At 44.2% G+C, this 16593-nt stretch overlaps 1 protein-coding gene across 2 annotated transcripts in view; it reads left to right on the top strand.

Moving 5' to 3' along the window:
- The first annotated feature begins 509 nt into the window (after positions 1-509).
- LOC126295143 (speckle-type POZ protein-like) overlaps positions 510-16593 on the top strand; it is a 149809-nt gene continuing 133725 nt past the window's right edge. For both annotated transcript variants that reach the window (XM_049987430.1, XM_049987429.1), the window contains exon 1: positions 510-593. In XM_049987430.1, the coding sequence (XP_049843387.1) occupies positions 560-593 (34 nt within the window). In that variant the 5' untranslated portion in view covers positions 510-559. The remainder of the gene's footprint in view (positions 594-16593) is intronic.

Here is a 16593-nt window from a genome sequence, read left to right as displayed (position 1 = left end):
AGATCCAAAGAAGAGCGGCGCGTTTCGTCACAGGGTTATTTGATAACCGTGATAGCGTTACGGAATATTTAGCAAACTCAAGTGGCAGACTCTGCAAGAGAGGCGCTCTGCATCGCGGTGTAGCTTGCTCGCCAGGTTTCGAGACGCTGCGTTTCTGGATGAGGTATCGAATTTATTGCTTCCCCTTACTTATACCACCCGAGGAGATCACGAGAGTAAAATTAGAGAGATTCGAGCGCGCACGGAGGCTTTCAGACAGTCGTTCTTCCTGCGAACCATACGCGACTGGAACAGAAAAGGGAGGTAATGACAGTGGCACGTGAAGTGCCCTCCGCCACACACCGTTGGGTGGCTTGCGGAGTATAAATGTAGATGTAGATGTAGCGGTGTTGCCACCTTATATAGAAGACGCGTGTGCACGTTGCAGAAAGGGTAAGACGGGTGAACTGACAACGCAGCGGTATGTGACGTCAGACGCAACGCCGGCAGCTATCGTAGTTGTCTAGCCAGGCTCCGCAGCGCCAGTTGTTAGAGAGAGGAGCAGCTGTGAGGTGGAACCATGTGTGTGTCGCCAGGTCAGCGCAAGGCGAGAAGTGAGTGCGCTGCAACGTACAGTATTTATGGGGCCGTTTCTCCCTGTCTGCCGCTGCCTCCTACTGCTATTTTTTCTTGTCTTGTTTCTTTCTATCTTGGTTTGGCGGCTAGTTTGCTCGGTGGATATGTTTCTTCGGTAAACAATATCTACTCTCGCTGCCATGTATTTTTATATTTCCCAGACGCGTTTCGCAATTTACTTAAAGGCATCTCCAGTGGGATCTAGTATGATACAGTTTCGTTTTGATATGTCATATAAACATTGTCATTATAAAACAATTCCGCGTCTCGTTTTTTACGTAAATAAGTGTACTTACAGTTCTTCACGTTTTTAGTTGGAATCTGTGTTTCCTTTCATCTGGCCACATGCTGGAGGCCGTATTATAACTTCACTTATGCAACGTAAGCACGTTTATAGACGACATCCAGCATGTGGCCAGAGGAGAGAGAACGCAGATGGCGACCAAAAACAAGAACTCTAAGTAGCAATACATGTGTTGATGGTGTTAGGAAAGCAACCAGCCAAAAACTTACTTTCAGTTCCTTTATTCAAAGGGCACCGTTACCGGTTTCGGTCGTGATTTATCCTGAGACGGTTTACACGCTTTCATTATGACATGTGGTGTTTTTTTACAGATTAATTGTCCTGAAATATAAATACATAAGCATAAACACGCTACACACAGATGGTTGCGTTACAGATTTTCATTGCATGTGACTTACGTGAAACGTCGGTTTGTAGTGTTTGTTTTCATAACATTCGTTTAACAGATGTGAATACATTCCCACTGCATTCTTATTGTTGCACACTGAACAATTTACGAATGGTATATTGTTCTCACTGAACAATTTACGTGTGCGACAATAACAATGCAGTGGGAATGTATTCACATCTGTTGGGCGAATGTTATGAAAACAAACACTCCAAACTGACGCTTCACGCAAGTCACATGCAACGAAAATCTGTAACGCGACCACCTGTCTGTAGTGTGTTCATAATTATGTATTATGTATATTTTAGGATAATTAATGTGTAAAAAGGACACCACATGTCAAAGAGTGTAAACCGTCTGAGGATAAATCAGAACGATTCGAAACCGGTAACGGTACCTTTTGAATAAAGGAACAAAGTAAATTTTCGGCTGGTTGCTGTCTTCAAACAAGATCCACGGTCTCTATCATGTCATCATATGACAAAATTTCTGCAATACATATGTTTTTGGATGGGGTTCACCTTCAGCAAAACAGTTTTGTTTCTTCTCCCAAATTAATTTCACTGCAGTTGCAGCAGCATCAAAATGGTTCAAATGGCTCTCAGCACTATGGGACTTAACATATGTGGTCATTAGTCCCCTAGAATTTAGAACTACTTAAACCTAACTAACCTAACGACATCACACACATCCATGCCCGAGGCAGGATTCGAACCTGCGACCGTAGCGGTCGCGCGGTTCCCGACTGTAGCGCCTAGAACCGCTCGGTGCATCACCATCAGTGTTTTTTTTTATTTTATGGCTACTAAACATAAGGAATGTTCTTTACCGTTTATACACGTGTAAATATTAGTGTTTAAATCGTAATTACAGATTTTTGAAGAGCACATAAATTTATGTATTCCTACCTTCTTACCACATGGCGCTCTTCAAAAATCTGTGATTACGATTTAAAAACTAATATTTACACGTGTATAAACGGCGAAGAACATTCCTTATGATTAACAGACAAAAAACCACTGATGCTGCAACTGCAGTGAAACATGTTTGGGACAAGAAACAAAACTGCTTTGCTAAAGGTGGACCCCATTCAAAAACATATGTATTGTTAAAAGAAACACAGACTAAAGAGCTTTAACTTCAAGATGATTATCTAAGTAACCACTTATTCAGGTAAAAATGAGACGTGAACTGTCTTAAATCTACAAATATCACACATCAAAACAAAACTACCATTCTAGATCCCACCTAAGATGCCTTAAAGTAAAAGGCGAAATGCGCCTGTGAGAAATAAAATACATTACAGCAAGAAAAGATGTTTTGCAGCGGATGATGGCCACGCAAACAAACTTCTTATTAATGGTGGATTTTGTACTATCGTCATTTGGTCTTTTAGCTCATTATAGGATAATGGCTTTACAGTTAATTGCCGTTGCGGCCATTTCATAAGTTGCTAGCTACTTGTTTACATATTTCCTCTTGACACCCACAAACATTTTTGTAGAGTTTATAAGAAAAAGTTATTTTTGTGTTCTTTTAGGCCTAAAACTACTTGGCAAATGCTTTAAAAATATTTCACTGACAATTTCCATGAAGTGGTGGGTACAGTATACCGTACTTCTGTCGTGTGACCAGGGACTCCCGTCAGGTAGACCGTTCCCCAGGTGCAAGTCTTTCGATCTGACGCCACTTCGGCGACTTGCACGTCGATGGGGATGAAATGATGATGATTAGGACAACACAACACCCAGTCCCTGAGCGGAGAAAACCTCCGACCCAGCCGGGAATCGAACCCGGTCCCTTAGGATTGACAATCTGTCGCGGTCATTCTGTAGAATGAAAGGTGTATATAAATTCACTGCCGACATCGAAAGTAAAGTTTGACTAATGTTACGAATGAGTAACATTATTCAAACATTTATTGAAAGTATGTATGTTGAAAAACAAATTTTAGTTTAATTAAAACAATGGTTCAAATGGCTCTGAGCACTATGGGACTCAACTGCTGTGGTCATTAGTCCCCTAGAACTTAGAACTACTTAAACCTAACTAACGTAAGGACATCATATACATCCATGCCCGAGGCAGGATTCGAACCTGCGACCATAGTCACGCGGTTCCGAACTGACGCGCCTAGAACCGCTCGTCCACCGAGACCGGCTCACGTGATATCTGTGTATGGACAAGTGTACAATGTCTGCATACAATATAAAGGTGGTATTTACTAATTTTGTGGTAGTGGTTAACTTCAGACATACAACACACACCTCCTGAAAGATTCTAACTTACGATCTAATGGTGGACGTGTTTATTTTGTGTAAGTTGCTTTAACCTATGTCATATAACCCAGTCCCTCGTTAAGGTTTTTCCGTCCATCGTAAAGGTGGAGTATTGTGTATCTATTTGCGGACTAGTTCACACAGGTCATGTTCTAAGAGAAATGTAGTGATCTTTTGTGTGCAGGCAAGATTTCTTACAAACAAAGGGTGGAATGAATTCATTTTACAATGTTTTCTTACAAACGAAGCGTGCTCAAGCGTGCAATTTATTCATTTATGGTAGTGGTTTTAACCTAAGACGTATTACCCAGGCCTGGCACGGCTCGAGGCTTCCATACTGGGGAGGCTGTAAACTAATGTAGACCTCAGGATAAACTGCAGATCGTTCTCACCAGCTCTAAGGTTTTAGAAGGGGCGCAGGCGAGGCAGTATCACGCTCTAGCCAAACGTTAACATACTGTGTCATATCTTATTTCCATTTCATAATCAACTACTAAATAACCCCAAAAGCTAACTCCAAGATAAAATCTATAGGTAACGCATTTACCCCCTCCCACGTCACATTTCCCGACTGTTTGCCACAAGAAACCTTACTGACAGACGTGTTTCGGAGAGATCTTTCAAGCGGTGTATGTTATATTTGATGCATGCTGAACCGTGGTTTATTTTCAAAGAATACTACTAAAGAATTTGTTTTATTTACTATCGATTCATCAAGAACATTAACACATTTAATCACATTATGTAAGCGTGGAATTAGTTGCCAGGGAGTAACTGATGAAATCATAAGCAGTTTCCTTTCAGCAAATAAGAATTTTATTCCTAAAAGCACTTTTTTTAAAAAAGAAACAGATTTAAAATTATAATCAGAAAGTACCCTCTAAATATCAAGTTACAATTTATTCAGAGACAGAAAGGAACAAGTTTTGACTGTATGAGTTTTCGGGCAGAGAACCTTGCCACTCCCTTTTGACATGGCTGTAGTTAAGACTGCTCACAACAGCCTCTGGAAGACTACACTGGTGCAAATCTGCAACACTGCAGATTACTTTAAACTAAAACTTAACAATTTACACAATCACACAAACTATGCTCCGCCATAGGAGGGAAAGAAATGATACTTTGCCACCGAAGCTGCAACTTGATTTTAACTTCTAATAAAGTCCTACGGTCCTTGGGTGGCAACTTCATGTACTAAAATGATCATTTAAATAAAAGCCCATGAAATGCAATCTTATATAAAATTCTACAGGGTTGGCCAAACAAGATGCTCTACAATGTTACTTAAAAACCGTCTTGATTGCAAATTTTTTATTCATATGACCGGTTTCGGTTCACTCAGAACCATCTTCAGATCTGCTATTTCAGTTACAGGAGTAACCCGTCCAAATCCAGCAATTTTCACATGCTATGTCACGTCACGTTTATGTGACGTAGATGTGAAAATTGCTGGATTTGGACGGGTTACTCCTGTAACTGAAATAGATCTGAAGATGGTGCTGAATGAACCGAAACCGGTCATATGAATAAAAAATTTGCAATCAAGACGGTTTTTAAGTAACATTATAAAATCACTGATTGCTGTTATCCCATAAGACATTATGTCTGTTTTTGCAAAGATGCTCTACAGTACACAGATACCGTCTCTTAAAGATGATAGGCAAGATCAAAACATTTTTCAGGTTTTAGGCCGTTACACTCCAAGCAATAAATCCGTTAACACATCAAATCAGACGAACATGACAGAGGCAGCTCAGAGCGACAGACAGAAATTGCCTAACAAATGTGGACGCGAGAGCAAGCTGGGGACGAGAGACTGACCAAGAAAACAAGTAGAATTTAACAAGAGTAAATAACACATCACGAATCACTTAACTTCTAATAAACTGCGATTTCTGGCGAAGACCTGGCGCAGCACCTCCAAAACGCTCTCCCGATCCTTCCGCTGCCGGCCGCTTCAACGGACGCAGCAAGGCGCGCCGATCTCCTGTCTCACGGCGTCACAGCTCGCGCCGGCCAGTCCGACGTCGTAGGTTGACTCCTGTTGCTGTCGTGTCGGCCGCGAAGCCACTACCCCTCTACGGCGGGCCCCACTTGACTCACGTGGCGGCCTCACGTGCGCCGACGCTTGAGGCGGACAAGCCATCTCGTGTCTCAGTGCGCCACCGACCAACCGATCGATCCAACCGCCAATGACCGTTGCTTGAGCAAACTCTAGCAGACTGGCACTCCGTACGACAGACAGACACTGACTGACCCGCTGACCGGATGACCAGACTCCACTAGTGAGCTCATAGCGCCCCTTAAATGCACGTGAACAGGCAACCTCTCCCCTTTCCCACCAGAGGGAGACACCAAAGCTGCGACTGCCACAGCGGCGCCACCGCCAGAAACGGAGGGCGGCGACTGCTTCACACTACGCGCTGCGGCGCGCTATTCAAAACAGCAAATTTTACCACGGCTCACATGCTTAATGTTTTTCGTATTTCCATTTCTAAACTTCAGACGTTCACCGTTTTGTCTGCTCAAACCGTGGTGTTTGAGCTCGCGTGACGAAACAGTCACGCATCTTGTGCTGTGATTGGCTGACATGAGCAACCCCAACAACGGCCATGGAAATTTACACACCGTATTTGTCGTATTTATACTTGTGCATAACTAAAATACGTGATATAGCGTACATAACCATCCAGCTGTATTGTACATTACTCTGTTAAAATTGCGTGTATATCCTTGCCTGGATTTACAGTTTCTGTTCTTGATTCGTGTTTGCATCGGATCTGGGCTCACCAGATTCCATCATCTTAACGGCATCTTCGAAAAGCTTATCTGATAAATTGCACACTAAATTCACATTGTGTTATTTTGGAGTTCGTGGCATGTTGCTGTTATTCGCAAGAACGTAACTCAACCAACCCACGTATAATACTCATTTTACTAAGGTTAGAAGCTCCTCTTGCTGTTGTTCCGTGTTTGCGATTTAAAATTGCGTTGTTTTGAAAATTTTACAACTAGGGTACGGCAACATAAGTCTCACTGCCTAGCAAGAGCTTCACCAGTGATTAGAGGAACAACGACGCGAAATACAGGGTGTATGTAAAGTCCGGCAACACTTTCAATTATTTATTGCACAAATGTCATACATATGGCATTTTGAAGAGAAACTCTGAAAGATTTTTTTTTTCTTACAAATATTCCATAAGCGAGCCATAAGTGACCTGGCAGACGGCAATCGAATTCTTGCCACACCCGTCCCACCACGACATCGTCTGCTGTGGCAGTCGCTTCCCGTATTCTCTCCCGGAGCTCTGCTGTATCACGTGGTAGAGGCGGTACATACACCAGATCTTTAATGTGTCCCCACAGAAAAAAAGTCATGTGGAGTGAGATCTGGCGATCGCGGAGGCCATTTCATGAAACAGCTGTCCCCTTCTGTACCACGGCCAATCCATCGATGCCGTAGCTGACTGTCGGCAAATTACCAAACTACGCTCTGGCGGTATACGTGAAAAAAAGTTTTAGAGTTTTTCTTCAAAATGGCATATGTATGATGTCCGTACAATGTTTTGTTCTTGTGCAATAAATAGTTGTAAGTGTTCCAGGGCTTTATGTACACCTTGTACACTCCGTGAGCAAAATATGTCCGTTTCATTAGTTTCCTTCCTTGCTGACTGCAGGTAACGTGTCTGATTAGCAAGTTAGCGTATTATGCATGAATTGTTTTGAAACTCAGCCTTATGCGAACACAATCGTGTTATAATACGGCCACAAAAACGAACTTGCTAATCATGCACGTTAGCCATTGTCCTCAAGCAAGGAAACTAAAATAACGGCACACATTTCGCCCAATGGGTATATTTCGCGTCGTTTTTTCTATAATCACTCGTGAAACTCCTGCTAGGCGGTGATACTTCCACCATGTGATCAAAAGTATCTGGACACCCCCAAATACATACGTTTTTCATGTTAGGTGCCTTGTGCTGCCACCTACTGCCAGGTACTCCGTATCAGCGACCTCAGTAGTCATTAGACATCGTGACAGAGCAGAATGGGGCGCTCCGTGGAACCCAGGAAGCGAACGTAAGGTGATTGGGCATCACTTGTGTCATACGTCTGTACGCGGGATTTCCACACTCCTAAACATCCCCTAGGTCTGATGTGGTAGTGAAGCGGAAACGTGAAGGGACACGTACAGCACAAAAGCGTACAGGCCGACCTCGTCTGTTGACTGACAGAGACCGCCGACAATTAGTCGTAATGTGTAATAGGCAGACGTCTATCCAGACCGTCACACAGGAATTCCAAACTGCATCAGGATCCACTGCAAGTACTATGACAGTTAGGCAGGAGGTGTGAAAACTTGGACATCATGGTCGAGCAGCTGCTCACAAGCGCACACCACGTCGGTAAATGTAAAACGACGCCTCGCTTGGTGTAATGAGCGTTAACATTGGACGATTGAACAGTGGAAAGACGTTGTGTGGAGTGACGAATCACGGTACACAATGTGGCAATCCGATGGCAGGGTGTGGGTATGGCGAACTCCCGGTGTACGTCACCTGCCAGCGTGTGTAGCGTCGACAGTAAAATTAGGAGGCGGTGGTGTTATGGGGTGGTCGTGTTTTCATGCACACACTCTTGTTTTGCGTGGCGCTATCACAGCACATGCCTGCACATTGATGTTTTAAGCACCTTCTCGCTTCCCACTTTTGAAGAGCAATTCGGGGATGACGATTGCATCTTTCAACACAATCGAGCACCTGTTCATAATGCACGGCCTGTGGCGGAGTGGTTACACAGCAATAGCATCCCTGTAATGGACTGGCCTGCACACAGTCCTGACCTGAATGCCATATAAGACCTTGGGGATGTTTTGGAACGCGGTACCAGGCCTCACAGACGACATCGATACCTCTCCTCAGTGCAGCACTCCGTGAAGAATGGGCTGCCATTGCTCAAGAAACCTTCCAGCACCTGACTGAAGGTATGATTGAGAGAGTGGAAGCTGTCATCAAGGCTAAGGGTGGGCCAACACCATACTGAATTCCAGCATTACCGATGGATGGTGCCACGAACTTGTAAGTCACTTTCAACTAGGTGTCCGGATACTTTTGATCACATAGTGTAACTCACTCAACCCATGCTTAATACGGTCACAAAAAGAAACTTGCTAATCAGGCACGTTACCCGCACGCAGCAAGGAAGCTAACTAAAGTAATGGGGCATATTTCGCGTCGTTTTTCCTATAGTCACTTGCGAAGGTCTTACTAGGCAGTGACACTTATGTTGCCGTACTCTAGCTGTAAAATGTGAACTTTCACGGCTGGAATTGTCACAATTAATAAAATATTCCGGGTTCACAACCACGTACAATATTCCCAATGGAACGAAGAGTTCGCCGGCCGCGGTGGTCTCGCGGTTCTAGGCGCGCAGTCCGGAACCGTGCGACTGCTACGGTCGCAGGTTCGAATCCTGCCTCGGGCATGGATGTGTGTGCTGTCCTTAGGTTAGTTAGGTTTAAGTAGTTCTAAGTTCTAGGGGACTGATGACCACAGTAGTTGAGTCCCATAGTGCTCAGAGCCATTTGAACCATTTTGAAGAGTTCTATGGATAGACGGGCGGTGTCGCTACAGGGAGTCTCTTACGCTCGGTTATAGCGAACATCCTTATGGAAAAATTCGAGGAACAGGCATTTGAAAGTTCGAATAAGAAACCGAATATTTGTGTTTTTGTGGCGGCACGGCAAGGAGGAACTCGATCGTTTTCACGAACATCTGAACAGGAACAATCCGAAGATTCAGTTTACCAAGAAGAAGGAGAAAAGCGGGAGATTAAATTTCCTTGATGTGCTAGTTTTCGAGAAAGACTATGTTGGCTTGGGACACACGGTTTACCAAAGACTAACGTACATAGAACGTTAACTTCACTGGGGTTCAAACCACCACCCACACCAAAAGCGAGGCATCGTAAAAACGTTGGTGGATAAAGCAAGGAAAATTTGCGATTTAGAGCTGCTTGACGCAGAGTTAAGGCCTCACCAAAGCATCGCTCAAGAACGGTTATTCGTTCGCTGAGGTGAAAAGATCGTTAAGACCACGACGCAGAAATCATAATGACGCTCAAGCGCCGGTGAAATCGCAAATTTTCCTGCCATTCATTAAGGACGTGACAGACTGCATAGGAAAAACCTTGAGAAAGCGGAACATCGTGCTAATTTACACACGTACGTGGGAGATACATGATCAGGTTAAGTCGGCCAGGGATGCTCGCCACCCGCTGGAAAAAGCTTAAATTTATAGGGTTCGTAGTTGTACGTGGGTACTACAAAAATACGAGGGTATTTCGGAAAGTAAACGTACACCGTACGCCAGAGGAACAGAAGCGTTTTGGCGAGCAAGCTGGCAACACTGGTGTTAACCTTGAACCGTTAGCTTTCTCCTCGCCGTCATTCGGCAGTTGAACGTTGCTTCTGGTTGGAGGCGGTCGTGTTTAAAATGGCTGCGCCGATTCAGAATCCCGCCAAATGCGAAGTGCACTCCGTCATCGTTTTCTTCATGGAAAAGGTGTGCGACCGGCGGATATTCACAAAGAAGTTGTTTCTGTTTATGGGAACGTTAGGAATCGACAAAATGTAAAGAAATGGTGTCGTCATTTCTCTAAACGTAGGAGCGATGTTCATGACAAACAAAAAACAGGTCGGCCATCTGTGATCTCTTATGCCCTTCTTCGGAGAACTGAGGAAGAAATTCGTGCGAGCAGACGTCTGACATTGAAATAATTGCATCAGATCCTACTGGACGTGTCAATGACAACTCTTTATGACGTTGTGACTGTCAAGTTAGAGTACAGGAAAGAACACAAAAAGAAAAGGATGAGCTTTGCACTGGACTTCCTCACACGCTACGCTGAAGAAGGTGATCAGTTCCTTGATTACATTGTGACAGGTGACGAGCCGTGGGTTTATCACCATACACTTGAATCCAAGCAACAATCAATGCAATGGCGCTATTCGCATTGACCAAAAACCAAGAAATGCAAAACGTTGATTTCGGCGAAGAAAATCGTGGCTTCTGTTTTTTGGGACTGACAAGGCATGCTTCTGTTGGAATTTATGCCTCCTGGAACGACAATTAATGCTGCTGCATATAGCCCAGAATTTGAAACGTCTTCGAAGGGCAATTCTAAACAAACGCAGGGGAATGCTGACAATTGGAGTACGCTCGCTTCGTGACAACGCTCGGCCTCACACAGCGCTCGTAACCAAAGCACCACTCGGACAATTCCAATAGGACGTATTGGACCATCCGCCACACAGCCCGGAACTTGCACCCACCGACTTCCGTGTCTTCCGTTACCAGAAGTCACATCTAGGTGGAACATCATTCCACGACAATGAAGAGATCAAAGATGAAGGTTGAAATATGGTTCCGACAACAGGTGCCAACCTTCTATGACTGTGGGATACAAAAGCTTGTGCGCCGACTTTACAAATGTTTGGATAACGGGGGTGATTATGTCGAAAAATAAAAAATAATCCAGTTAATAAGATTTAACTGACGTTTTCTAAATAAGTGTTCTATTTAAGGACTGTGAGCCATTGTATCTTTACTTTTCGAAATGCCCTCGTAACTGTCGAGAAAGGACTGGGAGAACACAAGGGAAATTGCAGAAGAGGAGAGAATGACGGATCAGCTGTTGCGGAACGTGCTTTACAGCAAGGAGGTCACCACATTCATTTCGACAGGATTGCCAGCCACAAGCGAACACCACAGAAGGCCATACAAATTGTGAACCCCCCCAGGAGCCGCGCGACCTCTACTGTTGCAGGCTCGAATCCTGCCTGGCATGTATGTGCGGGATGTCCTTAGGTTAGTTAGGTTTAAGTAATTCTAAGTTCTAGGGGACTGATGACCTTAGAAGTTAAGCCTCCTAGTGCTCAAAGCCATTTGAACCATTTGAACTACCCCAGGAGTTTCAGCGGGAACGAGGATGGCCTGAAATTGAATGAAATTTGGATTCTGCTGCTGACGATGTACCAGTCTTCCACTGTGGGATGATAGCAACAGCGGACGATGGCAGTCGACAAAGTCCAATTCAAAGCATGTGACGTCACGCCGCTTGCGGAAGCGGAATTTTGCTGTAGTCAGTAGCGAGCCAGGGTGTGAATCGGACATTCAACAGAGCTGCGATCCCTCCGTACATTCGGACTAAACGTCGGGTTTTAAAGCGAAATGCCGGTCACGTTGGCCGAGCGGTTCTAGGCGCTTCAGTCCTGAACCGCGCGACTGCTGCGGTCGCAGGTTGGAATCCTGCCTCGGGCATGGATGTGTGTGATGTCCTTAGGTTAGTTAAGTTTACGCAGCTCTAGGTTCTAGGGGACTGATGATCTCAGAAGTTAAGTCCCATAGTGTTCAGAGCCATTTGGACCATCTGAACCAAAAGGATGTCGCCAAACACGGATGCGACCATCGTGATGCTGTAAACAGAACCTGGATTCATCCGAAAAAAGACCTTTTGCCATTCGTGCACCCAGGTTCGTCGTCGAGTACACCATCGCAGCCGTTCCTGTCTGTGATGCAGCGTCAAGGGTAACCGCAGCCACGGTCTCCGAGCTGATAGTCCATGGTACTGCAAACGTCGTCAAACTGTTCGTGCAGATGGTTGTTGTCTTACAAACGTCCCCATCTTTTGACTCAGGGATCGAGATGTGGCTGCACGATCCGTTACAGCCGTGCGGACAAGATGCCTGTCATCTCGACTGCTAGTGATACGAGGCCGTTGGGATACAGCACGGCGTTCCGTATTACCCTCCTGAACCCACCGATTCCGTATTCGTTGGATCTCGACCAACGCGAGCAGCAATGTCAAGATACGATAAACCGCTATCGCGATAGGCTACAATCCGACCTTTATCAAAGTCGGAAACGTGATGGTACGCATTTCCCCTCCTTAAATGAGGCAACGCAGGTCAACTGCTGTTTGTGGATGAGAAATCGGTTGGAAATGTTCCTTATGTCAGCACGTTGTAGGTGTAGCCACTGGCGCCAACCTTTTGTGAATGCTCTGAATAGCTAATCATTTGCATATCACAGCATCTTCTTCCTGTCGGTCAAATTTCCCATGTGTAGGACGTTATCTTTGTGGTATAGCAATTTTAATGACCGGTAGTCTATATGTTGAAGCTAATATAATCATGTTTTGTGTGAAACAACGTTTGATTTGTGTTGTAAATCTGAAATACCAAGTTGTATTGAAATTAACGAGCGGTTGTGTAGTTCACAATCTGTGTACTGAAATGGCAGGTTTGTTGGAAACCTCAAGTAGGCAAAATCTTTATTGGAAATCTCATGCATAGATTATAACCTGAAAAATTAATTTGTTCAAGTGAAGTGGGTGGCGTATCTTATATCCTTATAGCTACTGTATTGGATCTTTATTGTGGTAGATTGTCATTCAGTGTATACAATTTACTATTACTGCTTACTGGCGTTTTGTGCCAGTAGGTCAGTGATCCTGTTAATATGAAATGGTTTGCAAATGTGGCGTATGGTATGTACTTCCACTTTTATGTGCTTTAGGTTTTTACAGTACCTCATGCTACACTTCATGCTTGTCTTTCACTCGTGTGGTAAATGAGTCACTGAAGGTTAATGGACGTACGCCAGCACAACTTTAAATGTGTTATTGTTGTATTCTTCAGTCCAAAGACTGGTTTGACGCATCTCTCCATGCTACACTAACCTTGCAAGCTTCTTCCTTATCTCCCGGTACCTATTGCAGCCTACATCCTTCTGAATCTGCTTAGTGTATTCATCTCATGGTCTCTCTCTACGATTTTTACCCTCTACGCTTCCCTCCAGTACTAAATTGGTGATCCCTTGATGCCTCAGAACATGTCCTACCAACTGGTCCCTTCTTCTAGTCAAGCAGTGCTACAAATTCTTCTTCTCCCCAATTCTGTTCAGTACCTTCCTATTAGTTACATGATTCACCTATCTAATTTACGGAATTCTCCTATGCACCACATTTCGAAAGCTTCTATTCTCTTCTTGTTTAAACTATTTATCGTCCATGTTTCACTTCCATACATTTTCTACACTCCATAAAAATACTTTCAGAAAGAACACTTAAATCTATACTCGACGTTAACAAGTTTCTCTTCTTCAGAAACGCTTTCCTTGCCATTGCCAGTCTGCATTTATATCCTCTCTACTTCGGCCATCATCAGTTATTTTGCTCCCAAATAGTAAAACTCGTCTACTACTTCAGATGTACCACTTCTTAATGCAACTCCCTCAGCATCATGTGATTTAATTTGACTACATTCCATTATCCTCATTTTAATCTTGTTGATGTTCATCTTATATCGTCCTTTCAACACACTGTCCATTCCGTTCAACTGCTCTTCCAAGTCCTTTGCTGTTTCTGATAGAATTACAATGTCATCGACGAACCTCAAAGTTTTTATTTCTTCTCCATTCATTCTAATTCCTACTCCAAATTTTCCTTTTGTTTCCGTTACTGCTTGCTCAATATACAGATTGAATAATATCAGGGACAGGCTACAACCCTGTCTCACAACTGTAAATACATACAGCGAAACACTGTGTTCATAATTTGCATTTCAAGGACAAATGGTTCAAATGGCTCTAAGCACTATGGGACTTAAATGCTGAGGTCATCAGGCCCCTAGACTTAAGACAACTTAAACCTAACTAACCTCAGGATATTGCACACATCCATGCCCGAGGCAGGATTTGAACCTGCGACCGTAGCAGCAGCGCAGTTCCAGACTAAAGCGTCTAGAACCGCTCGGCCACAGCGACCGGCCATTTCAAAGACACCACGAATTATCTCTAGTATGTAACAAAAAGTTCCTCCCATCATCTTATATATTTGTAAAACTTGCCTGGTTATTCCGGTTAGTGAGGACAGAGCGTATAGTTCTTGCCATGTTCTTGAAGAGACAGTAAAGCATTATTAGGTGTGACACTATAACGTGGAAAAAAAGTTCGTTCAAGTGACAAGGCTGGCTTATGTTTTGCTTAAAGTTACTATAGTTGGGTTGTGGTAGGAGGACATTAGCTGACTACAAATTATTATTACAGCTTACTTGTGTTGTTTTTATGGCAGTAGAATGGTGATTCTGTTACGCGAAGTTGTTTGCAGTGTGGTGTATGTATGTTTTTCCACTCTTCACTGCTTTGTCTGTCCAGAGTATCTTACACAAAACTTTGTGATTGTCTTTCACGCGTATGCTGAATGACAGTCAGGGAAAGTTATTTGACGTATGTCTACACAACGTTAGATAAACACAGCAAAGCAATTTCGAGTAAGCCCCTCCTAGTGTAAGTGTGATTCGAGTTCTGTTAAAAAATCCAATTCCCACATTAAAGATACAGTTCTAGTTCAAGTAAACCCAGAAGTGACACTTTGGTATTTGCCATCTGTCGATTATCGATTACATCTTTCCAATACACACATCAAACAAAGTTTTGCAACACCCCGGTTCCCAGAACTCCGGAAGATAGACGTTGACTGTGGAGATTGTATCACAGACACAGCCCCTTTGACTGTTAAGAGATGTTGCCAAACCCGCCCAAAGATGTAAACAACCATGCAAGAGCAGCGCCTATTAGACAGAGGGGGTCCGACAGCCGATCAGTTCCAGTCATTCCACCAGGATGGAGGTTCACGGCTTGTGTTGTCTGTAGTTCAACTATGCCGCGGTTCGATCGCGTCCGCATTGTTACTTTGTGCCAGGAAGGGCTCTCGACAAGGGAAGTGTCCAGGCGCTTCGGAGTGAACCAAAGCAATGTTGTTTGGGCATAGAGGAGATACAGAGAGACAGGGCTACTACCGCAGTGGATGACCGCTACCTACGGATTATGACTCGGAGGAATCCTGGCAGCTACGTCAACATGTTGAATAATGCTTTTAGTTCAGCCTTAGGACGTCGTGTTACGATTCAAACTGTGCGCAATATGCTGCATGATGCGCAACTTCATTCCCGACGTCCATGGCGAGGTCCATCTTTGCAACCACGACACCATGCAGCGCGGTACAGATGGATACAAAAACATGCCGAATGGACCGCTCAGGATTGGCATCACATTCTCTTCACTGATGAGTGTCGCAAATGCCCCCAACCAGACAATGGTCGGAGGCGTGTTTGGAGGCAACCCGGTCAGGCTGAATGCCTTAGACACACTTTACAGCGAGTGCAGCAACGTAGAGGGTCCCTAATGTTTTGGGGTGGCATTATGTGCGGCCCACGTACGCCACTTTTGGTCATGGAAGGCGCCGTAACGGCTGTACGATACGTGAATGTCATCTTCCGACTGATAGTGCAACAGTATCGGGAGCATACTGGCAAGGCATTCGTCTTCATGGGCGACAATTAGCGCCCCCATCGTCCACATCCTGTGAATGACTTCCATCAGGATAACGACATCGCTCGACTAGAGTGGTCAGCGTGTTCTCCAGACATGAATCTCATCGAGCATGCCTGGAATGAATCGACCACTCTGAGGGATCTACGCCGAATCGCCGTTGAGGTGTGGGACAATCTGCACCAACAGTGCCTTCATGAACTTGCGGACAGTATGCCACGACGAATGCAGGCATGCATCAATGCAAGAGGACGTGCTGCTGGGTATTAGAGGTACCGGTGTGTACAGCAATCTGGACAGCCACCTCTGAAGCTCTCGCTGTATGGTGGTAGAACACGCAATGTGCCGTTTTCATGAGCAATAAAAAGGGCGGAAATAATGTTGCTCGCTATTTCAGTTTTCTGTACAGGTTCTGGATCTCTCGAAACCGAGGTGTTGCAAAACTTTTTTTGATGTGTGTAATTAGGCCTATATCACGTTTCAGAAATTCCTGTTTCAAAGTTTTTGTGTGAAAGATGTCATTTATAATGCTGTAAATACTAATTTAAAATCTAATATTTTCTCTCTTGCGCCTTAAATATCTGTCCTACGAAATTTTTAATTTTTTCTAAACCG

The sequence above is a fragment of the Schistocerca gregaria genome, chromosome 11, assembly GCF_023897955.1.
Source record: "Schistocerca gregaria isolate iqSchGreg1 chromosome 11, iqSchGreg1.2, whole genome shotgun sequence".
NCBI classification, from domain to species: Eukaryota; Metazoa; Arthropoda; class Insecta; order Orthoptera; family Acrididae; genus Schistocerca; species Schistocerca gregaria.
This window is presented reverse-complemented; position numbering and strand designations above follow the sequence as displayed.